The sequence below is a fragment of the Homalodisca vitripennis genome, chromosome 8 (assembly GCF_021130785.1).
Source record: "Homalodisca vitripennis isolate AUS2020 chromosome 8, UT_GWSS_2.1, whole genome shotgun sequence".
Classification (NCBI taxonomy): Eukaryota; Metazoa; Arthropoda; class Insecta; order Hemiptera; family Cicadellidae; genus Homalodisca; species Homalodisca vitripennis.
The window spans coordinates 100,247,753-100,273,528 of record NC_060214.1 but is presented as its reverse complement, the minus strand read 5'-3'; the positions used below and the strand labels follow the sequence as shown (position 1 = coordinate 100,273,528).

At 31.0% G+C, this 25,776-nt stretch overlaps 1 protein-coding gene across 2 annotated transcripts; it reads left to right on the top strand.

Annotated features, from left to right (window-relative positions):
* The first annotated feature begins 17,761 nt into the window (after window positions 1-17,761).
* LOC124367156 lies at window positions 17,762-23,361 on the top strand. 2 transcript variants are annotated; one of them, XM_046823806.1, is made up of 5 exons: window positions 17,762-17,892; window positions 19,700-19,781; window positions 21,380-21,558; window positions 22,021-22,234; window positions 22,911-23,361. In XM_046823806.1, the coding sequence occupies exons 2-5, from the start codon at window positions 19,712-19,714 to the stop codon at window positions 22,922-22,924; spliced, it is 477 nt and encodes a 158-aa protein (XP_046679762.1). In that variant the 5' UTR covers window positions 17,762-17,892; window positions 19,700-19,711; the 3' UTR covers window positions 22,925-23,361. The 2 variants fall into 2 exon arrangements, with proteins under 2 accessions (XP_046679762.1, XP_046679761.1); XM_046823805.1 differs by having other exon boundaries at window positions 19,700-19,791.
* Window positions 23,362-25,776: the final 2,415 nt, after the last annotated feature.

Sequence of the window (25,776 nt, the reverse complement as noted above, 5' to 3'; positions counted from 1 at the left end):
AGTATGCGATTCGAATCTGAAGTTGCTGATGGTAAGCTTTCTCTGGAGGATATAATGAGGGTTGTATCAGAAATAAGGGAAGCACAAAAAAAGTTCTGAAAAAGGTTACAATGACGCGCGTTTGCCTCCCTGGAATCACCAGTTGGTGGAAAATACAAAAGCTCTTAAAGCCCAGAATGACAATAATGAGAGATTAAATAAACTAATAGAAACTCTGGTGACAGAAAATAATCGGCTAAAAAAGAAGGTGAAACGAGTTGGAAATGCGAGTGGAGGACATGGAGCAATACTCCAGATGTGTAACTGTCTGGAGATCCAAGGGATCCCCTGTAACTCCTGCGGAAGATGTCCTAGGGATTGTCAAGGAAGTCGGCAAGGCTCTGGACGTGCAGATCTCGGACGCTATGGTGGACGCTTGCCACAGGCTTTGGGAGGCAAACCGGAGACAACCCACCGGGAATCATTGTAAAATTTGTGCGGAGGTTTGACAAGGAGGAACTCCTGAAGAAGTGAAGCGCGTGAAGAGGACGTTGTCAACCAGACACATCGGAAGGAGCGACGATCGGCCGATTTACGTGAACGAGAGTCCCTGTCCCCTGCCCGACGGAGGTTGTACGCCATGGCGAGAAGGGTCCAGAAGGAGAAGGACTTCAAGTTCCTTGTGGGTAAGGAACGGGAAAATCTTTCTCAGAAAGGAAGAGAACTCGGCCTATCAAAGTCATCACCAGCCAAGACGACCTTCAATGAACTGTAAACAATGTATGTGCAAGTTCACTTTTTGTTACTTTTGTTTTTGTTTTTTGTTTTTTGTTTTTTTTTTTACGATTTAAAATGGTTATGATGACGTATAATTTAAATTCTTCATATTAGGTAATATTAACAATTGGCTACTAAATTATATTTCAACAATACAAGTATTAATCTTTTAGGCAGTATACATATATATATATATTTTTTTTTTTCAAAATTTGATTATTGACTAACGAGGATAAAATATTCAATTTAGTAATACTACATCAAAATATACGTAGTATGAGATCAAACTTTGATTTTTTTTATTTGCAGAATTAAACAGTAGGGATTTATTTCCTGAAATAATTATACTGTCAGAAATATGGATAAATGACAAAAACGAGCTTAATTATTACTATATACCAAACTACATAACCTTTGCAAAATTCAATGACAATCAAAGGGCAGGCGGGGTTGCAATATTTGTAAAAGTCGAATATAGAAATAATTTCCTCGTGAACCAATTAACCTTCCAATCAGCCGATATATTAGCATTGGATTTTAAGTTTAAATCTTTGACGTTTTGTTTGTATGCCATTTACAGGTTACATAGTTTTAGTAAACAATTTTTCTTGAACGAATTAAATACTCATTTTTACAGTAGTAATAATTGTAATGCAAAAAAAGAATTTCCTTTTTATCGGAGACGTCAACTTGAATTCGCTTGAAATTAATACTGCTGTAGATCAATATAATTCAATTCTTTCCTCAAACGGATTCGAGTGTTTGTTTAAACGAGCCAACTAGAGGCAACACCTGACTCTTCTTCTTGTATAGATCATGTTTATGCTAAGGCTAGCAAACAAAGCCAGAACGCTACCTCACGTTGAGGTTATAGACGCCCAACATAACGGATCACAGGTTAATTATTGTGAACATGCGTGTGCGTGTGGGAGCAGAGGACAGTCATGGAACAGCTGATTCTGCCGACCCCTCCCCACCGGCATACCGCTTAGACTATGACAATCTGCTAGCGCGGCTCGATTCACTCGACTGGCGGAGGTTTATAATGACCAAAACCCATCGACCGCTTTTGAGACGTTTCATAATATTATTCAAAGATCAATTTCAGAAAGTAAAATCCAAACGTCCGAAAATCGTAAAAATTTATTCTAAAATAAAACCATGATGAAACGACTACATTGCAGAAAAATCATACATAAAAACAAAACTGTATCAATTAGTAAAGAATCATCCAAATAATGAAAAAGCTGAAATTACATTTCAAAAAAATACAGAATAAATTACAAATGGATAATAAGAATTATAAAAATAATTATTATTACGAAAATATTTTTAGGAAATGCAGTGGTAATTCCAAAGCTACATGGAAAAGCTTTAAATGAGGTGACAGGACAGAAGGGCTAAAAGAACTCCCATACAAACTCTAAATATAAAACGGTAATTTAGTACATGATTCTAAAGTTATTTGTATATGAGTTTAATACATCTTTCTATCTATAGTAAAATCAATTAAATATACAGAGAGTCAAACCTGCAAATTTCGACTCTTTATGCTATTAGAAATTGTTTTGAAACAAAATACTCTTTCAACTCTATGTTTATGGGCATGGTCTTGTTGAAGATTTAAAGTGCAGTAATAAATAGATTTAAAAAAACAGTACTTTCACCAGGAATAATATAACATCAATTCTTTTTTAATTAAGTTAATATACCCCAAAATTAGTAAACGTTTTATTGTATTTAGTAAATTTTAAGTTTTGAAAAAGGTATTTTTCCAGAAAATTTTAAAAAACAGCTGTAGTGATTCCTTTACATAAGAGTGGCCTAATTACCGACTGTAATAACTACAGACCAATCTCTTTACTTTCTACCTTTGCTAAAGTGTTTGAAAAGTTAATGAAGAAAAAGCTAATTAAATTTCTAGAAAAAAACTAATTTTTTCCAGCAACAATCAATTTGGTTTTAGGAAAGGTTTAAATACTAAAGCAGCATTAAAAAGCTTCATAGATAATGTGTATACAGGAATAAATTCAGGGCAGAAAGTTAGTGGTTTATTTTTAGATATTTAAAAAAGCGTTTGATACTGTAGATCACACAATTCTCTTACAAAAGTTATACGGATGTGGTATTCGGGGGAATATTTATTCTTGGTTTGTTAGCTATTTAACAAAGAGAAAAACAATGCGTCAAAATTAATAATTCTTTTAGTGACTTTCGGGTTTATACAATGTGGCGTACCTCAAGGGTCAGTTTTAGGCCCAGTACTTTTTATAATCTACATAAATGATCTTTGTGATTCAAATTTAAAGGGAAATATTACATCTTTTGCAGACGATACAGCTTTATCGTATGTAAAAAATAATTGGGATGATATAGAGCAAGAGATGAATTCAGACCTTAAAGCACTGCAGTGGTGGTTTTCAAAAAATAACATGTTATTAAGCCCAGAGAAACTAAGTACATCAATTTTAGTTTACAAACAGATCAGCAAATTTTTAGGTAATTCAATTTTGTATCGATGTGTCAGTTGTTTGTGTAGTAACATTCAGTGCCAACAGAACTGTGCTGTAGTATCCCAGTGCGAAAATTTAAAATATTTAGGAGTCATGCTAGATAGAGAAATCAACTGGAAGACACATATTGAAATTTTAAAACGCAAACTAAACAATATTTTAAAGATTTTTTTTATTTTTTACAATACATTTGCACTGAAGAAGTGTTTAAGAATGCTGTACTTCTCTTTGGTCAATAGTAGGCTTGACTATGGAATATTTTGTTGGGGTGGAGCCTATGAAACAAATCTAAAGCCACTTCTAACTCAACAAAAGAAATTTCATAAGGTTGATTAAACGAAAAAACGAAGAATGGAGAAATCTTTTCCTCTTTTTTGATTGATTTAAATATTCTTCCCCTTAAATATATGTTTGTTTATAAAGTTTTAAAAATATTTTATGTCATAAGTGGCAATTTACCAGAATTAAAAAATAATTACAAAAACAAATTAAGAAAGCAAGAACCAATACCAGTTCCAAAGCCTAACTTAGCATTTTTTTCAAATAGTTATTGTTTTTTTGGGACCTAAAATGTTTAGTAATAATTTCTTCAATTATTAGTTGTGAGAATATAAAGTTATTTTCAAAAACATTAAAGAAGTGGTTATTGGGGTTTTGATAAATTAGATTTTCTTCTCTGCATAGATTCCTAGTTAATTAAAGAAAAGTAACAGTAAATTTTAGTTTGAATTTATTTAAGTGGATTTTCATTTGCTTTGTAACTGCAGCAGCACACTTTTAATAAATTTTTTTAGGAGCTTATAAAAAAATCAAAGTTTTATTGAAATTTTCTTTGAGCTAAAAAATATTTTTGTAATAAAAGGAACCTCTCCACAGGCACTTGCCTCTAGAGGCCCTAGTTATTTTTGAAAATATTTCTTTTAATTTACGAGTGTTTTTGTTTTAATTTTATTTACAAGAATGTTACATTTTTATTTAAGTTTGCTCATTAGGTTTGTACATTGTGGTATGCATTTGGTTGTTTAGGTTACTTATATAATGTGTTATTGTAATATTTTTCAAAAATAAATTCTATTCTATTCTATTCTATTATTTCCTGAAACTATGTAGACCTCTTGGGAAACACCAGTATAAAAAGTATTTTTACTTATGTTATGAACCCAATTAAAAGCACTGTGATTAGAGGATATCTTGGTTAAAGTTGTAAAATAAACTTGAAATTCTGTTGTAGGCGTATTTGCAAATTACGTATTTGTTTTTTGTCAAGTATTGGTTTTGATTATTTAACAAAATAAGGTTTTTCGTAAACATTTACTTTTTAATATGTCACATCAAGGAACTTGATAATTTCATGAGAAATTTGTCGGGAACATAATTTTAGTACCAAAGAATCTTAAAACATGTATAAAGCTAAAAGGGCAATATTATATTATTTATTCAGATACAATTGCGTATAAACTATCAGTAGTAACCATTACGCAATTGATAAAAATATTTTCCATTCATTAGCAGACTTGAATGAAAAATTTCATGCAGGATATCGGAACCATTTGTCGCAGAGGCATTTAAGCAAAGTTTAAAACAATTCAATTATCCATAGTGCTTGGCACCTAGACAGCACTCCGCGGCGCGTAGCATTAATTAAACGGTTGTAATTTCCATAGTGAGAAAATGCAAGTAGTAGCAGTTACGTTAGTCAATTATTTCTTAAACGTCGTTCCTCTCGTCAAGATATTTACCTTCCCAATTAACATAGGAATGTTGTATTCTCCCTTTAGTGTACGGTAACTATAACATAAGTAGAAATACAAGAATCAGAGAAAAATTTATAAAGTTTAAAATGTGTTTTATATTGAGTTTTTATATTGCCACAACGTAATCTAAGTACAACTTACTTAATTTTATCATGAAATGTTGTAGGCTAATTATGATAATCGTTTTATACTAAAACTATTTCTTCGTGCACGAAGACATGAAGAAGAGCGCAATGATACAGCGTTTAAAAAGCTGTTATTTAGAAAGGTCCTGTAACGTAATATGTGTGTATATACTTGTAGTTTGTTGGAAGTTTTGTTGTTGTCTATTTGTTCAAGAAATATAAATCAAGGTAAACAAAATTATTGTAATTTTATAACACTTTGTTAAATACTCCACATTATAAATGTTCAAAAGGTATAAAAGTTTTAAAAATGTAACATTATTATTGCATCATTTAACTTTTGGAACTAAATTAGAAAATATAATTTTAAATTAATGAAAGCTAGGTCTAGAGCATTAAAGAACAACAGATAAAGCGATTTGAAATTTATAATCCCAGCAAATTGTATAAATGACATTCATTTGCATTGTTTCGAGTAATCAGCATTTGTTCTACCAAAGATATTACAAACTACCGTTCATTAGTCGGATAAATCTCATTGAACAATTAAAACAATTGGTTATTCAATATTGAAAAAAACACTCGACAGCCACCACGCTAGGGCTAAGCAATACTAAATAATTGGTTTTAATGACACGCATTCAGGTGCAATAGTTGACATGCACAATCACATAACTTATTTCTGACTCTACATGGCAAGGTAAAATAATTCGAAATACATTTAAATCTAAGTTTGTGCTTAAATGTTTCTGCAAAGTGTTTGCTAACTAAGAAGTTAACAGTGAGTGGATAATTAATTGTTTTCACCCACAAAGAGATTTCTCCTTCAAGTAAAGGTAAATTATTGGAAATTAATAGACTTCCTAAACATTAGTTGTCAAATATAGTTGTGATACGTATATAATTATAAACCTTTTAACATTTTTTAAACTTTTTAATTTCATACTATGTACATTTCGAATTCTGGGAATTCATCTTCAGGTACTAAGGTTAAGTTAAATATGAAAATAAATAATTAAACCAAATTATCATGTGTTTTTTTCACTACCTTGGTGGCTAAATTTGTTGTATTTAATTTTATTTGTGATCAATGTATATTGTTTAAAAGTCTATCGAATAATAAATTTTTTGTTAGAAAATCTTTGTCATTTAATAATATATTATGAAAAATAATAATATGATAATTACGTCCAGCAACATTGAATTCCCCCTCCCACTTTTAACTGCAAACCGCATCGTAAAATCCTACATCTTAATTGAAAGAAATTTATTTACAACTACTATTATTATTTGAATCAGTTCATATCTTTTTACAAACTACGAATTTGTAAAGAAGAATAGAAAAAATTCATGTTCAAAGGATGTACGGCATGTAAAATCTGTACATATGTATTTATCGCGCGTAAATAGACTATATATTGAACGAAAAACCTCGAAAAAATAGTGCAATCAAAAGGTAAAAGTAGTCTTAGTTATTGACTTCCGCTGTGACAAGTTTCTAGTTAATGAATACCTTCTCAATTTTTCTCGAGGTTTGATTTAAATAAAAATATGCTTTATATTTGGTAATCGGTAGAAGTTAACATTTCTGTTACTCAAAAATCTTCAGTGAAGTTTACAAATAGTTAAAAAGGTTCACCATCTCATGAATTGGTCCGAATATACGAACTAAATATATCTATGACGCGTACACAAGAGTTTAGATTAAGTTTTAAGACTAGGATTCAGATTCATATTAATTACATTCTTGACTTATTTTGAGTTAAAGTTTGAACCAAAGAATCTAAATAAGAATATTGCTTGAAATTATCCATATTAGCATATAGACGTAACCTGATATACAGTGATAGAAAAACATTATAACCTATTATTGCACAAATGTAACAAATGGACTAGTTTTCATGTACAGAAAAGAAATAAAATGAATAAATCAATTATTTCGGAGTAATTACTTTTAAGAAAGGTTCGGAGGTCGAATCGGAGTCTCCAGCTTCAGAGAAGGCAGTCAAAGCTTCTCTTCTGTCGAAGCGTTTCGGGACGGAGGGGGTTCTTCTTGCTTCCAGAAAGTTTTAGAGACTTGTGCAAGTCAAAATCATAACTAGAGAGCGAGATATCGAATAAAATGAGATTAGAGGGCTAGGAGATGCACAAGGAGATTTTCCCATCTGGGAAAAATAATTTTCCTCCGAGCAACATGTCGATACCTCCTGGTAGGTGAAATGTGTAGTCTGCTACAGTGTAGGCTTTGGCTTTTTGAAACACTTCTGGAGCCATTTCTAGTCTAGGGTTCCAGGTATATTTTGTCTATAATAAATGTGGAAAGGATGTTGAGTAGCCAAGAACTAACTAAAGAGAGAGTTTGAACATCTAAATATATCATGACTTTTCTGATGGAGTCTGAGCTATACCCATAATTTAGTGAGAGGAGCTAAAGTGCGTGGACCGAGAAGTTCAGTAGCGCGCTCGGAGATAAAGTCACACATAATTCCAGAGCAAGTAGCAATTTAAAAACTTGAGTAATGGCGTGTGGTGAGGTGAGTTGCACCAAAGTAGTGCCTAGAAGAAGAGTATAGTAACCAAGCAGAGGGCTGATATTGATTGAGACAATTATACCACGGATAAATTGTTTTCAAGTAAAAACGTTGTTGAAGGCATTAGAGGGCCTAGTCTTACGGCTTTCTTTGAAAATGTAAACAACTGTGGTTGAGGTTTGTTTTGGTGAGTTCAGCACGTTGACTGGGATGTACACGGTTTAAAACTGTGATTTCATAAACGCGAAATACAAAACTGTTCTCTTTTTACAAGTTGATTCCGGGATTCTTTTGGATTTTGGATCTTTAAACGCTTGTCTAAAAGTTTGTGGTCATTTTTACCACAGGCTTAACATGAATATTAAGAAAAAGAGGTCGTATAAAGTAGAGCTACCGGAATCTTCCTTGAGTTTCATTTTTAGAGGAGTGTCACATTTAAGAGCCTAGAGTGCTTGAGTGTGCTTTTAGAATTAGTTCACTAACGATATCCTGTTTTTTGTTAGGTTTGGCTTTCACTTCCGGCAAATCCATGATGCAATTTAAGTGGAGAACTGACAAACGACGAGGGGTACGATAACGATCACAATGACGGTCATACACAATGGTATAATTTGCAGCAGTCAAGTTGACAGATTGCACTAATGCCAGTGTTCACTACTGGAACGTGGAGAGAAGATATTGCATCTTTGCTGCATTGGAGAGGGACGCATTGCGATGGACAGTACTGTTGTGTACATTTATGTAAGATGTCCATTCGGTGAGTTCTCCACCAAAGTTACGCAGCTCCAACGTAGGGAGTCTAACTTGAGTGGCCTTAGGTGGCATCTACGGGGGCAGTTCACTGCGGGTAGCAGCTGGAGACAACGGTGAGTGTTCTATTGGGGTAAAAGTTATACAGTACGCCTGGCAATTTGCATAAAAATATCTTTTATAATTTTTTTACCTTGGATTAGTTTTACTCCGATACATTATCAGTATCTTCAATGACGCGTGCGAGATTTCTTTGAATTCGCCGTGTTTTTCCTTGCTTTCAGTGAGATAATTAGCTAGAGCTCGCACTTGAACCCCACTTATGAAACTATCTTGATTGATGAGATCATTAACCGCTGCCTGTATGGCGTCGAACTTGTTTTTATTACAGCAGATCACTGTTCATACCTTGATTTTTTTATTAGCCATGTTCAATTGCAAATATTAAAACTGTATATATATATGTAAATATTAGTACACAAAAGGGGGGTTGAGCACTATTCACAAACACTGATATAATATGTATCGACTTATCAATATTAAGTTTGACGAAATATAACTTTAATTATATGATATTAAATATAGAGCCACTAGTTACCGAAATAAAACAATATAAACTCTTTAGGTTTTAACTAAATTACAGAAGTTCACAAATTAAGTCTATATAATTTATTAAATAAATGTAAGACGGCGGCGTATTAATATATATATATATATATTATGCGTTTAAATGAGACGATTGAATTTGACATGAGAAATTATACAGTAATTTTATTCAAATAATAAATAGAACAAATTAATTGTTTGTAATGAACCAAGAATAGATAAAAATTGTTTTTATAATCATCTACTTGCTTGAGATGTGATTAAGCACACAGCCTATTACATTTCAATAATAGTGTTAAACAGCTGCAAGTTAAACGAAATAATAAACTACAAGTAGTGCATTTCAAATGAATTTTATCTAGAGGAATATCAATATAAAATTGCGAGATAAATATCAACAACATAAGTACCTTGATAAGTAATATAAAAGTGGTTCTTGTAATATTTACATTATCCAACTGTATTCAAAAAGCTATTAGTTCTTAAATCATATAGTTTCTTGATCTAAATACATTTAAACACTGTAATATTTGTAATATAGGAAAACACGTAGCATGCTTGATAGCATATGTAAAATACTTGTTTGCTAACATACTAACAAAATTTTAAAGTTAAAATATATAATCTTCAAGATCAAACTGAAAGATATTGTTTACAATCTTTGAACTCTTTATCAATACAATATATTCGTAATAATAACATCTTGATTGCCATTAACACTGCATTCCTGCTATACGAGTACGTCGATTTAGAGATCTGGTACTAATGATTTTTATATTGCTACCATTACGTTTTTACAAAATATCAAGTCGGATGCTTGCCTTATCAATCAATTCTGACCTTACTAGAAAAAGCACCAACTAAATCTTACCAAGCACCGTAATTAAATGGTGGAAATCTCAATTATTAGTAAATGCAATCAAGCATTTGGTTCAAAACCCATATTAAAGTAAAGTAAAAGTAAAGTAAAGTAAAAGTAAAAGTAAAAGTAAAAAGTAAAAGTAAAAAAAAAAGTAAAAGTAAAAGTAAAGTAAAAAGTAAAAGTAAAAAGTAAAAAAAAAGTAAAGTAAAGTAAAAAAAAGTAAAAAAAGTAAAAAAAGTAAAAGTAAAAGTAAAAAAGTAAAAGTAAAGTAAAGAATGTCTTATTTTACGAGGCGAAGTTAGGGCTAAGAAGCCCTCTCTAACACTTAACCTGGGGACCAACGGCTTAAAGGTGACTTCCGAACCACCACCAATGGCCGGGCAGGCGGGCCGCTTGCAAGGACAGGATCGCTCAGCGGTCACCTGTCCAAGCAGCAGCCACGCTCGGCGTTGCTTGATCTGGTTATCTTGCGATAACCGCCGTACCCACTACACTGCGCCATTGGCATATTAAAACCACATTACAATATTTTTAGCAGCACAGTCGGAGGAATGGAATGACCCTGTCACCAATGCACAGGCAAGCAACAATAGAGGGTGAAGGGTCGGGGTGTTTTTAAATGTCAAAGTACAAACGAATATTCGATACCTATTTATTCCTGACATTAAATATCTGGTTAGGTCATACCAGAATATTTATGAAAGTAACAGTTTTTAATTTTTAACTATTTTACACGAAAGTGATAAAACCGTTTTACCATTATAGGTTGGAAGTAGGCCGTTGAATAATTACAGTTGAGGTATATCGAGAGTAGTGAGATAGTGATGATAAACGCAATGCGTTTGACTTGATTAATGCTTCAATACTAACACTAGCGTACAGAGAGTCAGCAACAAATATTGGATTACACGCATGCAAAATTACAACGCCCTTATCTAACCAGTTTCTATGTTATCAATTTTGTTAAACACACAGACAGACAGACGAAGAGAAATAAATGCATAGCGTTAGTGGAACATTTTTTGTTTATGTCTACCTATTCAACCATATCCCAAAGTATTTTTTTATATTTTTTAACAACTTGCATATACACTAAAAAAAGAATCCGATAGACTTAATTTTAAATTATTAAAATAAATCACTAGCAAACCCTATCACTCCTAGGTTTAGAAAAATGTTATCTCCGTCTGTCTGTCTGTCTTTCCACACGATAACTATACAATGGACAAAAATATATAAGTTTGCACGAATATTAATTTCTATATAAGAAACAATAAGTTCGATAATGACATGTCACTCCATAGGGTTTGGCTGAACGCTAGCGAATATTTTTACATTGATCTTATGGCAACCATAATCGCAACAAGATATTAATTTTTTTAATTATTTGTAAACAAACTGAAAACAATCATATGTAATTGAACCTTGTGACTTTTTATTTATACAGTAAAAAGGAAAGAACTGGGGTGGAAAACCAATGTTAGAAGTAGGCGAAAAGTATTTTTTCTGTTTACTTTTGTGTTCGTCGTACCCTCCCTAGCTCACCGGAAATGTCATTATTCAAACACTGCTATGAAACGTAACTGAATGAAGAACAAGTGAATGTATCATATACCAAGATATTTAGACATATTTCTGAGTTTATATCAGATTTGAATTACTGTTTAAAAGTCCTAGAAGTGTTTGAGTAGTCTTTTAATGTATGAGTAGAATTATGGTTCTTGACGCGTTTGCTTTTTTTCCTTACAATTAATTTTAAATGTCCTTTACAGTATTTAAAGAATAAATGTCTGGTGAATACAAGTCAGTTGTCTTAAAAAATATAAATATTGTTCATACAAGTTTTGTTTATGAATATTACTATCGTTGTATATATATATATATACATATATTTATTTTTAATTTCTCTGAGACAGCATTACTCAGGATTGTATCCTGCAGGGAACCTGTCCCCCTATAGGATGCCTCCTCCGGAGGAGTATGGGGGGTAAGGATGTAATTCTGCGGACCAACAGGATATAAAGAAAGGTGCTTTTATTACCTGATTGATTTGCCCGTGATGACTCCTGCTCTCAAAGTGAGTTTGGATATCTTATTATCCATATGCAACCGAAGTTCGCAGCCGAATGGTTGAATAATAATAGTTATATTTTTGTAGGTAGGACTATTATTAAAAAAAAAATGTTTTGACAAACATATCATTTTTATACGTTAAACGTCTTTTACAAATAATATCGATAAGTGTACCAGGAACAGTGACCAAACTTTAACCACTTTTAAGAAATAACAGATAATAAAATATAACTGTCAGCAAATTCAAAATATGCGTTGTTTTTTATAGACTACTTCCACTATCGGAACTATTATTAACAGAAGTCACTAATACTGGACCAATGTCAATGAAAGCTATGTTAAGATTAAGACTACAACTTAAAATTAAAAGTGCCGTTAAAAGATATCAACGGTGGAGGCTATCATCGCCTTTAGTTGCTGTCTTTTTGCTCGAAACGCGGGTAGTGAGGACACGTTATTTCAAAGAATAACTAAGCGCCTATTTTGTGTCGTGGATTTGATCAGTTTTAAAAGACCAACACAAATAAGAACGGAATTGAACTATGGGACTATGTTCTAGTACTAGTATAGTTCTTCAGTTTTCACAATTTAATATTTGAATTAATATTGGCCGGTAGGGGGGGGGGGTGAAATACCAAAAACCCCTCCTGGATGTAAGTTATGTGCCATGAACTAATCTTTGGTCTAAATGATTTTGCAAGGAATGTCGTTTAAAGACGAGTTACAATATGCAGAATCACGATATAATAAATTTCCTAACGTAAAATTTCAAAATGCGTATTTCAATTATACTAAATATTGAAACAATTTAAAGGGAATTTTCCTATTAGAAATCGGTTACCCCCAAATCTTAAGGATACGTAGGAAAATTTTCTGTGTTTGTTTTATTAACACTGCCCAAATAATAAAATAATTCAGAGTAATCCGCTTGAAATTAGTAAAATGGTGGCTCTTTTATCTGAATCCCCACTCTTCACACTATGTCCTAAATTGTTGACAGATTTGTTTTATATGAAAAATTAATTTCCTTTTCAAAACTCATGCAAAAATAAACATCACTTGCTACCGTAAACAAATAAGCATATATTTTGTAAAAAACATGTAAATTAAGTCAACAATATGTGGTCCCACCCACGTTATCGCGGAAAAGCTGCTATTCAGCACTGATATTTCAATGACACATCATACATCATCGGAATATTTTCATGCGGGTTACTCTAGTATAAAATAGAGCAGTATGTTTAATATTTAATTTTACGAGCAGTTAAGTAACGATTATACTATACATTACAACGTGTCCTATGTTTCAATGAAAGTCCACACTCCCAAAGGTAAACCTTAAAGTTTTAATTATACTTCCATCAGATGTAAACATAAAATAGGCCTTTAGAAACCTGAGCACTTCCTTTCTGCCGCCCTACAGTTAAAATGTATTCAAGAAGCCGCTCTTCAGTAAAATATAACTCTCGCGGCTAAGATACAGCCTCTGAGAGTAACTGCAGGTGTATTCTGCATGCAAATTGGTTTCTTTAGTCTTGCCTCACTGACTGTTTATCTTTCTGGCTGTGAGAGAAACTGCTTCGGATTTTATTAATTTACACTATTCTAAACGTGACTTCCAAACCTGTATATATGTATCTGTTTGAAAGAATAAAATTGGTTGAATCAAACATATAGGGAATGAGCGTTAACCACGTGTTTATAAACAAACACGAGGTGTAAAAAAGTCATGTAATTTGTATTGTAAAAGAGGAATCAAATACTATATTTCTGGTACTATATTTAATTTTTTTGTTTTAAAATATTGCTTAACATAATAGAAAATACAGTCGTACTTTGTTTTGTTTCCATAATTAGATGTTGAGTGATAATAATTCTGACACTCACTTTAAAAATTTTTAAATGGAATTTTTCTTTTATAGATTTAAAGCAATATTTCTAGCAATTAATTACAACTTAAAAATCAAAGATGTGTGTAAATGTACAACAGGAGACTTCCGTATAACCTATAGCATGTATTTCCTCGCTACATGTTGAAGTTCTCAAAAATTCTCTAAATTATTATAAGCAATGGCTCATAAAGACTTATTTATAAATATAAAATAGTATTAACAAGTAATATGTAGTCTCAAAAATTCTATAAATTATAATAAGCAATGGCTCATAAAGACTTATTTATAAATATTAAATAGTATTAACAAGTAATATGTAGTAAAATTCTTTTAATTAGTGTTTGAAATAAAAAAATTTACAAATTAAAGAAATAAGTGCATAAATCATTAAATCAGAATTATTTAACACTGTTTATTGTTTAATTTATATAATATTATTCATTAATATTTTATTAAATTCCCAAAAATGGTACATAAAAACATGGTATCTAAAATTATCAAAACAATGTATAAATCTTTATGGTTTTTTTTTTGTTATTCTTAGAATGGAATACGTACTACTATTAAAAAAATACTATTTAAATACGTAAAATATTATATTTATTGTTTTTGCCATTTTTAATTAAATTTCACATTAAAATATGGTAAATTATTGATTTAAATTCAAATTATGCAACAGTTTATTACAGTAATTTCACATAAATTATAATTTAATATCAACGTAATAGATATGTATTTTAAAAATTAATTCCGAATGTAAATTGAATAGTTCAAATACATGGAATATTTTTACCCGAAACGCGAAAATATATTAAATTAAGCTCTGTTTTCGAAAATTTTTGTACATTTTCGAGATTCTTCATCTATGTACAACTTGGAAATAAAATATCGTTTTATATTAATACTCGTTTTAAAGTTTCAATACAAATGCAATAAAATATATTATTTGTGTTAGGTAATACTTATACATCGAAAGTGGGTACGTGCAAAATAGTCAGCAATTATTATTAGTGGGCTATTCTTAGAACGATATTCTAATCCACGACGTCTACCGACCTTGTAGAGATTTGTTAATAATCACATACCGCTCTCAATTTCTAATTTTCCAACTCATTTATTTATTATTAAATACTTGTCATAAACATTGAGTTCATATGTTGGATATAATTTTGTACTTATTTGTTACTTTCCAAATTGTTAGTTATTGATTACCTAGTTTATAATTGGCTTCAAAATTTCAGAAAGAAGTAAGTAACCCCAAGTGTAGCGTTATAACTTCGCTAAAGCTGCATGCAAAATTTCAAACTTGTAATTCATCTTACTAAACAACATGCGTTACTATGTCACATTTACATGTGTCGTAAGATTAGCCTTAATTACTTTACATACTCATTTAGCCAGCAAGTTGTTCTTTGCTATCTTAGCTACCCATAACACCAATGTTATCTACGCTAGGCTAAATTTCATAGAGTGACATGCGCCATCATCGAAATCGAAGTTGCTTATTAAGAAATGAATCATATAAAACTTCGTCCATATGTCAGTTCTTTCATCTCTAGAAACGTCAGACTGAAACACATTACCAATCACTACAGATTGACACTCCGAACACAGAAGTACAACTTAATTTACGTTATTAATCTTTTTGATACACCTAGGATTTTTCCTTTAAGTTGAGGAAACCCTCTTATTACACTTTGCCATAAATGGAACTTTACGTTTGCTTCCGTAGCGGAAGGATGGGTAAGGTTAGTAGTAGGAGCAACATTCTGTCAAGATCCCATAACGAAGGATAGGGGACTCTACATCTCAGTCATGTCACCTTTGAAGAGAAGACTAACTCTGCTCCAGCCTCGACCACTAAGAGTGCTAGGATGGTTAAGGTTAGTATTAGGAGCAAAATTCTGTCAAGATCCTGTAACGAAGGATAGGGGACTCTACATCTCAGTCATGTCACCTTTGAAGAGAAGACTAACTCTGCTCCAGCCTCGACCACTAAGAGTGCTAGGATGGGTAAGGTTAGTAGTAGGGGCCGGCTTCTGTCAAGATCCCATAACGGAGGATAGAGGACTGTACATCTCAGTCATGTCACCTCGGAAGAGAAGACCAACTCTGCTCCAGCCTCGACCACTAAGAGTGGGTAAGGTACGGAACAAACTCAGGTTTAGTCTAACAGCAGCATTAGGTAACAATATGGGAGATTCACCCACTCCAACAGTCATCCTACGCCGTAGACTAGACCTATTGATCCACCACTTCAATCCAATATATCTATGTCTGTTATCAATACACATCGGATTTGTACTGTATCGGTACTACCCCTTATTCTGTCTGATAAGATCTTCACCAGGCCAGTGTTAGTCAAGAACACGATGCACCGTTTGTGCGAAGGACGCTTGGATTTAGTTACCATATGGTCCTAATTTCGCCTCAAGAAAGAAGTGTTTCTTTCTTACTTAGATCGTATGCAGCTGTTAAGGGTCCATTATAATTATATTGTACTCTTTAAAAGGAAATTTTGTCCTATTGTAATCTAATGAAGGAACGCTATTAAGCTTAGTCAAAAATACCCGTGTACTTACAGTTTGAAGGGTGACAGAAAAATGCTAAATTCAGAAAGTGCCTTATTCATTAGACCAATGATGGCCAATCTGGTTTGTGTCAAACCAAGACACTTTCACTTTCATTTAGACAAACAGGTTTACCGTACAATAAGATAAATTATGTTTAAGACGGTTTACATTTCAAATGCAAAAATGATACATTATTGTTAAACATATGTATACTTAATAATTGGTTATGAAACGGCTTAATTTTTACAACCTATATATTTGTAAGCGTATTATATCTCGTGCGTTCGTTATTGGATTGATAGGTGCTTTTTAATAGTAAAAACAATCATATTTTGGTTAGGAAATAGTTTTGTTTTAAAAATATAATATTTTTAGTTTATATAACTGTTTAAAAAGGTATACGTTTGTGCATGGTGGGCATAGAAGAAAAGAATTTGGGAGGCAACTTGACAATGAAAGGGCCATTACATATTTAAAGTGTATTGAGCATTTAAATAATCTTATTGGCTTTTGATAAGACTAATTATTGTATTGAATTATTTGCAGAGACGGTGGTCGATTGGCATAATTTATCGAACTTTAGTTATAAGTCAGAGAGAGCGCAGGTTCATATACTGTAGGAATTTTTATCAGTATCATCAACCTCGCATTCTATTGACTTTTCATCTTACTCTGAAAAGATCCAAGCACAAGCTAGGGTTCAATAAGGATAGGTGTAATAATGTTTAAATGGGATCGGGCTCGAGTTTGAGTTCTGAAGAAACAAGTACTTTTTGTAGTTCAATGTTCATTAAAATTAAATTAGCCTATGCAAATGATATAGGTTTAATGAATGTATAGTGTCCATTGTGGTAAGTAAATTTATTTATATCATGTTAAAATATATAAAGCCATCAAAATATTTTTAGAACATCTCGTGTATTTAGGACTAAATCTTAATTCATTCTTATAAACACTTATTTATTCCATACAACCCGCTTTAAAGGACAAATCGTAAAATTATTGCATTGGTTTAATACGTGCCATTAGTGAAATTACAGAGATGCTGGTAATATTTCAATAGATTCTAAAAATAATTCTATTTCTAATGGCCTATGAAGTAATAGTTTTGTATTTCCAAAAAGACGAGAATTTCATTGCACTAGGGTCAATAAACCTTTCAAAGAACACATAACTGTTATGTAACTTCTTAATAAGCCTAGCCTAAAGAGAAGATTATGAAATGATGACATAATTGTTTTCAATAATGGTAAAAAAGAGTCTACAATTTCACGTCACTGATCAAATGTGAGGTCAAGTGATAAAGATTATCCAGAGGTCATTACCGACTAGAGCCACATATATAACGCGGTTGTTTATGGCCATTGTTGCAGTTCCTGACGTACTGTGTGTAACATCTTGTACACAACACCGCGCCTACCTCAACGTGATATTACATCTCAAAACGTGGAAATGCGGTAAGTTTTTTTTTCATGTTAGCTTAATATGAAATATTGTTTTTGAGGTATTTTAACGTACATGTAAGCAGAATAATTTGACTGAGATAGTAACTATAGCCTACTTTATATATATTAATTACAACAAATCTTTTCCTCTAGATGAACCTAAATTTACTACCAAATTCTACCCCGGACTTAACAAAATAAACCCTATAGTTAAAACTGCTTTGAATATTCCACAGTCATCATCGGAAACTAAAGATATATTATAAAAACCACCTAGGGTCATCTTTAGAAGACCGTTAAATCTTAAAAATATGGTAGTTCAAAGCAATCTTAAACAAAAAGATCGAGATAAAATTTTGAACGGTTGTAAACCCTGTCAAAAACCACGTTGTGGTACGTGCAAAATTATGTCCTTTAGTCAAAATTGTAGCAGTAACATAACCAATAAAACGTATCCAATTAAAGGAACTATTGATTGTAATTCAAGTAATATAATATATCAGCTAAATTTTACTTTTTGTAATAAATAATATATTGGCCAAACCTCTAATCCTCTTCGTATCAGAATGGCAGGTCACCGTTACAGTATTGTTCATGGAGATGACAAGCCCCTCACTGTACATTCCAGGGAACATAATCAGGACAAAATTGAAAACTGTAATAAATTAAAAGGCATCAATAATGTTCCATTGCATGCCAACTAAAACATAAATAGGTTTAATTTGAGAAGGAGCGAAACTGCTCATCAACTTATATATATTATACACTTTATGCACTGAAGACGGTTTTTAATTAAATATGGTATCAATGTTTACAAAAAGTCTTATATATATATAAAGCCACAGAAACAGGTTCTCTTCTTAACTAAGGACAAGCCATTGTATAAAGAATGGTTAAAAACATTTTTGGATTTTTGTTTATCTAAGTACACTTCTTGAGGTAAATAGTATAAACTTTACAAATATTTACAACAAAAATGAAAGAAAAAAAGTGAGGAATCAAACAAGAAAAACAAATATTATCAATAAATACAGTATATCAGCGACTTATCAATGACATTGACATGTGTGAGTAAGTATAATAAATAACAAATCTTAAATTACATATTGCTTTCCATTGAAACTACTCCTATTCAAATTATATTTTTATTTATAGATGAATGAAATAATTGCATTATTTTGGATATCCTAAATTACTAGTTAAAATTACAAAAACTGTGGCAGTGTGATGTTTTTATGTTGTTCAATATTAAAGAGAATATGCATTCACGCATATAAACTTCAATGATAACTTAATACCAGATTTAACGTGAAAAATAACAATCCCTGGAGGATTAAAACCTTTCCTTAAAATTAAAAAGGTTTTTCTTATTCCATATTAAAATAATATGACTTTAATTGATTGACTGTGCAAAATATTGTCTGCATGAAACGTAATGTAACGTGTAGCAAGGCTGAATATTTAGAAATATCGAAGAATTAAATTAACTACATATTTGTTTTTAGTTTTTGTAACGATAAGTATTTATTCTATAAAAAAAATAAATACCAAAATCAACTCGTACTGTTTTAGATTTTCATGATCCTATATAACACTTAGTTAATTCTACACTACTTATTTAAATGAAAAAAAAAATGGACTCGGTGTATTCAATATGTGAATATTTTCACTTCTTCTCCAATAATAATACTAACAACGTTAATATGACGTCTAAAATTTGCACATATAGACTAGTTACAGGTGTATCCGTTATAATAAAAAAAAAGACATAACGAAATAAAATGTACATTACTAGAAACACATTTCCTGCTTGTTTCAGGAAATACGATGGATGCTTCCAGACAAAGCTGATAACACCAATCAAAATGGCAGTTGCATTAAGTCTCCTCATGCTCATGTTGGTGGGTGCTGGTCGGTAAACTCTTACTCTTATATCTCTCCCTTCCCCCCTGTCACTCCCTCTCTCTCTCCTCTGTCTCTCGCTCTCTCTCTCTATCCCTCTTTCCCTCTAACTCCCTCTCTCTTCAAAATAATCGTTTAATAGCATATGTATTCAAACATACCGGCATTCAATTATCTAACACAGTTGAAAGATTTATCGTAGAATTTGTACTATCCAGATTAACATAAAACATCAAGTTGATAGTAGTTTCTCTAAAATATAATAAAAGAGCAGAAAAATATTCTTTTTACACTAATATTGTAAAATGCGATTAGATTTTTAATTAGACTTTGCTCTTCAGTAAATTTAGGTTCCTTATTGGGATTATTAATTGAAACTAATATGTACTAAAGTAACAGATGTACACTGCATGCTTTATGAGTAACTGCAACTATGCATAAGTTGCTTTACTGCGCACGACATATTACAAAGGTATTTTGATACTAACCACTTATATAGAAATTTACCAAGGCTTGATTAAATTATTTTTATTCTAAAGCAGCTGTATCTGCAAGATTTTTTAAAATATCTCTAGAACAACAATTCCCTCTTTGCAGGTGTAATGTAAAAGGGCAAAATTTTAATTTTCAAATTTTAACTAAACCATCAACTAATAATTAAGTCTATTATAAATTTCAAAATGTTTATTTCACCGTTGTATTTAAATACTTTGTATATGTCGACTAGATGTTCAAATTACCTATACTAAATAATTTTGTTATCAAATAGCCATGAAATTTGTACAGTTTCCTTAGGAAAGGATAAAATGAAATTATATTCTTATAAATTAAAAACAAAGTAAACACTCTTAAACTTCTCTTTTAGAAAAGATGTCTAGAATGAGTTAATTCCAATTAATTATTAAATTAATAATTAATTATTTAAAATATTCCAGTTTGATGTAAGATATTCTAAACAATGTATTCAAAAATTCAATATACGAATAAAAGATCAATTTTAATAATAACTTGTATAATTCTTCGAATGAAAATTATATTTCTTCTTAAATAACTAAAAACTATCATTACTGACAATGTACATATATTATTATTTAAAAAAACTTTGCATAAAAATAGTATTTAAATTATTTACAATTTATAACTAAAATTGTTAATAATACTTTTTAAAATCAGTTAATTAAAACCAAAATCTTCAAAAATAATTTAAAAACAAAAATAATTTAAAATACTTCTCCATTAAACGTAAAGTATTTTTCCTACTTATTTTAAATATATTTCCAATTGGTTTCATGTGTTTCACGTGAGGGAAATCTTAAAATATGCACCGAATAAAAACAAGGCGAAGGCCGTTACTTCTGGAGATGAACTTTAATATTGGCCTCTTCCAGTAAATAACTTTGGAAATGTCACTACCCGATTGAACATTTTAAAGTGAACTAATTATTGAAAGAATCACATTAAACACTGTAAAACTTTAATAACAAATTTGACTTACAAACTAATAAAGCATTAATTCTTCATTCTTGACTTCTTTAATTTATACTAAAATTGTAAAATACTAACGCGATGAAGCTAATTATTCCATGGCTTTCCGTAGATACCGACATTAACTCGTTCCACTCAGACACGATGACGGAGACCACTACACACTGGTCAATGACGAGGCCCCCTACAACAATGACCCCTCCCCCCGAGGTTGAGGATGACCCTGTCAACGTCACAGCTCGTATCGGCTCCGAGGTCTTCTTTGACTGCAAGATACCCGTACAGGGCACTGTAAGTTATGTTATAGCACGCTAAAGATTTAAATAATATTACAGCTACAAGAACTTCATTAAAATTCATAGGTGCAATTTGCAAGTAAATATTGCTTCTAGAACCAATTGATATATTTTTAAACATAATTTACAAAATATTGAGTTTAAAAAGTGATTATTAAAGTGTAAAATATACTTAAAAATATTTAGAAACAAGCTAACCTTTTATTTTTCAGGATAGGAACTGCAGCCAATATTTAAAGTTATGTTATTTTGACAAAAAAAATGTGTTTTATATCTTTATATTATGATGAATAAATTGCTGTCACTTAAACATGGCCAAAATGAAATCAGCTGTACAGATACAGTGAATGTTATTCCTTATTTTAATAGCAGCCTTTTGAATTTATGTATGCTTGCTTTTATATATTTCAGATTCCTAAAATCAAGTGTTCTTAATAATGTCATATACCTCTGACAGGTGGTGTGGGCGTACGTAAATCCAGAATCCAAAATCGAATCCATAGAAATACTAAATTGGAGGTCCCGAACTGAGCACTTGACTTTGAGTTTCAAAGCCCCAAACAACCACCGCCTGAAGATCGATTCTGTCAAGCACGCAGACGAAGGTTACTACAAATGTGTCTTAAGCTCTCATCGAAAGAAAGTTACGCAGGTCTTCCTTAAAGTAATCGGTCAGTAAAATCTATTTTTGTAAATAGTTTTAGTTAATGAAGAAGGTATATATGAATATATATATATATAATTTAAATTTATTATTCGAACTTTTTATCTATCTCTGTGTTTAGGAAAGGTTACATGTTTAATTTTCTTCTTTGATACCATATGTTTTGTTTTGTTGTTTCCAATGTTTTTACAACCTTCATTTTTATATTTGTTTATATTTTCTTGTATACATGCTTTTGATAATGTTACTGAAAAGTAACGAAATATTAAGCTTTTCAAGTTGAAGAAACATGTTTTGTTTTCTTTTATACCTATATATATATATTCGAGAAAAACAGAAGAAATTTAAGGTAACAAACTTATATATTTTCTACAAATTTGGCTTTTTCGGGAGAAAAAGTGTATAAACAAGAACAAAATTGTAATAAAAACCTCAAATTAATTAATCGCAGAACAAACATTTATATACTATTTTGTTACTTGATTATTTTATATTAGCCCGGTTTCTTAGCACGTGTTATTAAATAGCGAACACGTGATTAGAACACAAAATAAATGTCAACTGACTTTTACTTATGATTTTTAAAATAAGTTTTTTTAAATATATATTCAGTGTTATTCAATATTCAATTTTAAATTAACTATAATTAATCGTATAAATAAGGAAATACACTATTGTTTCAGAAGCTGAAAACTGACCAAAGGACGGTATCGAGGTGCCATGGAAACCATAATTATAATTTAAAGCAAAGAACATTGACTGTATAAAACACGGAGAAACAATGTATCGTTGGGAAAAAATAATGATAGTGGTAATGCAAGTTTTGAATAAATTAATTGAAGTGATTTATATTCTATAAAATTATTCATCAACGATGTGTAAATAATTTTAAACGTATAAATATAACGTATTAATAGATTCTAGATTATTAATAGCTTATATAACGTATTAATGTAACCATTTTATTCAAGTGAATGATACACTTTACCAAAATTATATATTAATTACATTAATAAGTATTTATATAATTTAAATGTTTAATGTATATCACGCTTATTCATTTTCCTGGGGTTTTGTTTCGTAAATTTACTTGTATCAGATGTAAAATATACTTAAATAAACAATTAAAAACTTTGCATTATATTACTTAAGCATTCAATAATAACTTTATTAGAGAGCATTTAATGTACGAATAAAATAGAAGACATTACACACTTGCTAAATATTTAAACTTTATTGTAAGGTATTAATTATAAGTCCAGCAAATTCATTCAAGAAGAGTTCACAACTAATAGAATACCATAGCATTTAATCAAAATTCAATAAGACTTTAAAATAAAATAGTTTAAAAAATGTATAATTTCATGTACATGCACGAATATGCTGTCATACACCTAAAATTAAACTTTCCTTGTGTATAGAGTCCGGTCATGAAATCTACAATGATATTGAATGACTCAAAAGCTAGTATGACTAGAAACGAACATTTTAATAGGGTATCATAGGTCATACGCAAATGTTTTCAATCAAAGAAAAAGTTTAGTATAACATATTTTTTTTAGAACTTTCTGAACTTTCGCGGAAACGAACTATCTAAATCAGACCTATTTTTCCTCAATATACTTTTCTAAAAGAGATGTTTTGTTACATCTTTTGTCTACTTCTTCATTATTTTTGTGTGTGTAGAATATGTTAAAATAGCAATCAACGAACCGTATAGTTGCATTTCTATTCCTTTCGAAGGATAGTTTCTAAAATTATAGTATATATTACACAATCAAAGAATTGTATTAACTTGTGTTGATATAAGCGATATCAGACACGGGAATTGGGTAGCTACTAGCAATCTAATTTATGTCAATATATGAGCGTCATGTTAACTGATGGGCATCTCAATCACAACAAGCAGATAAGTGATTTTGTAACTAGTGCACATAGCTGAAGCTCCATTGTTATTCAAGGCCCAATACCTTTGTAAATTAAAAGATTGTGAGAGTTACAGTACAAATTATCTACATAATAGCAAGATAGGTACTTGATGCATGACTAATTCTATTTGAAAAGCATAAGAGAAACCTATCGTATTACATTATAAGAAAGCTATGACTAATTTTTTTTCCTCCACATTGGTCTAAAGTAGTTCAAGTGTTTCTGAAATGGTGGGAGCCATTGAATCAGATACTCAGAATATTGGATAGAAATTGCAGACCAGGCCGCGGGTATATTGCAATATAACATAATTTGGCAAATGTTTTGGCAAATCTAACTCAATTTCCTTCGAACAATATTCAATAATCTTATTGCGTTTGTTACGTTATGGTACGTAATACCAATCTATTTTAAATGATTAAATTGCAATTATGACAGTACAACAAATATTCATATTAAGGTTTCGGTATTTTCCTACATTATAGAATAGTTACTTCCATACCAACATAAAAACTGTAGTATTTATAAACCCCATTTAAAGTACAACCCCCCTTATTGTACAAAGGTTCACATCTATTTCCTTCCTTATTTAACGTACTTTACAACTGTGCTTCTTAACGTAGAGAAAAATGGACTGCCTTTGTGAAAAGTGAATAATATCATGTATCTAAATAGAATGGATTTCATTGGTAATATAATAATATGTAAGCATTTATAATATAGTATAGGGGGTTAATACATATTTTCCATAAAATCTGTGAATGTAACTATCAAAAGACCTTGAAATGTTAACGGACAAGCTAATCAACCCATGTCTTCAATATGCCGTCCGTTCCGGTATCTCTGCCAAAATGGCTTATCGAGGGTAATTTTGTAGTATGCTCTATTACAAAGGTGGTAGATGTACACGTGATACATCACACTTCACAGACATTTAGTTGAAACGTTGTATTTAAGCGCACCAACAAGGCTCGCTGTGGTGGAAGCTCTTGAATGAACTTTTGTAGTTCTCGGATAGTGGCTGGCAGATTTGTCGACTTGGAGAATCAGTTCTTTTATGAGATGGTGGAGAATGTAGAGAAGAAACCAAATAACTCATTAACATCAATGATTCAGTTCCTATAAGTATTTATCGTAAATACATTAATCTATATATTAAATTGTATAAATGGCAATAGCCTTATTTAATTTCAATAAACATTGAATCGCAAAAAGTACTTGCTCCGCCGGGACTCGAACCCGGATCTCTCACTTGCCGGGTGAATGTGCTACCATTACACCACAGAGCGCTTACTTTTTCCGATTCAATTGTTTTGTATTTGGCCGTATCTGTCACATATGCGTTTAAATAAGCAAACTAACATATGATCGGAAGACCAAATACCTGTCAAATGACTTTTATTTACATTAAATTGTATAAATGGCAATAGCCTTATTTAATTTCAATAAACATTGAATCGCAAAAAGTACTTGCTCCGCCGGGACTCGAACCCGGATCTCTTCTATATATATATATATATATATATATATATATATATATATATATATAGAATTTATTGAAATTATTGAAATTGAAATTGAAATTATATATATATATATACATATAAAGGAATGTTTGTG

What these genes read in the sequence shown, in the direction of transcription:
- LOC124367156 (XM_046823805.1), top strand. An exon ending in GCTCATGTTGGTGGGTGCTG is followed by an intron (nt 19,792 to 21,379) that starts GTCGGTAAACTC and finishes GGCTTTCCGTAG; the next exon opens with ATACCGACATTAACTCGTTC. An exon ending in AGATACCCGTACAGGGCACT is followed by an intron (nt 21,559 to 22,020) that starts GTAAGTTATGTT and finishes TACCTCTGACAG; the next exon opens with GTGGTGTGGGCGTACGTAAA.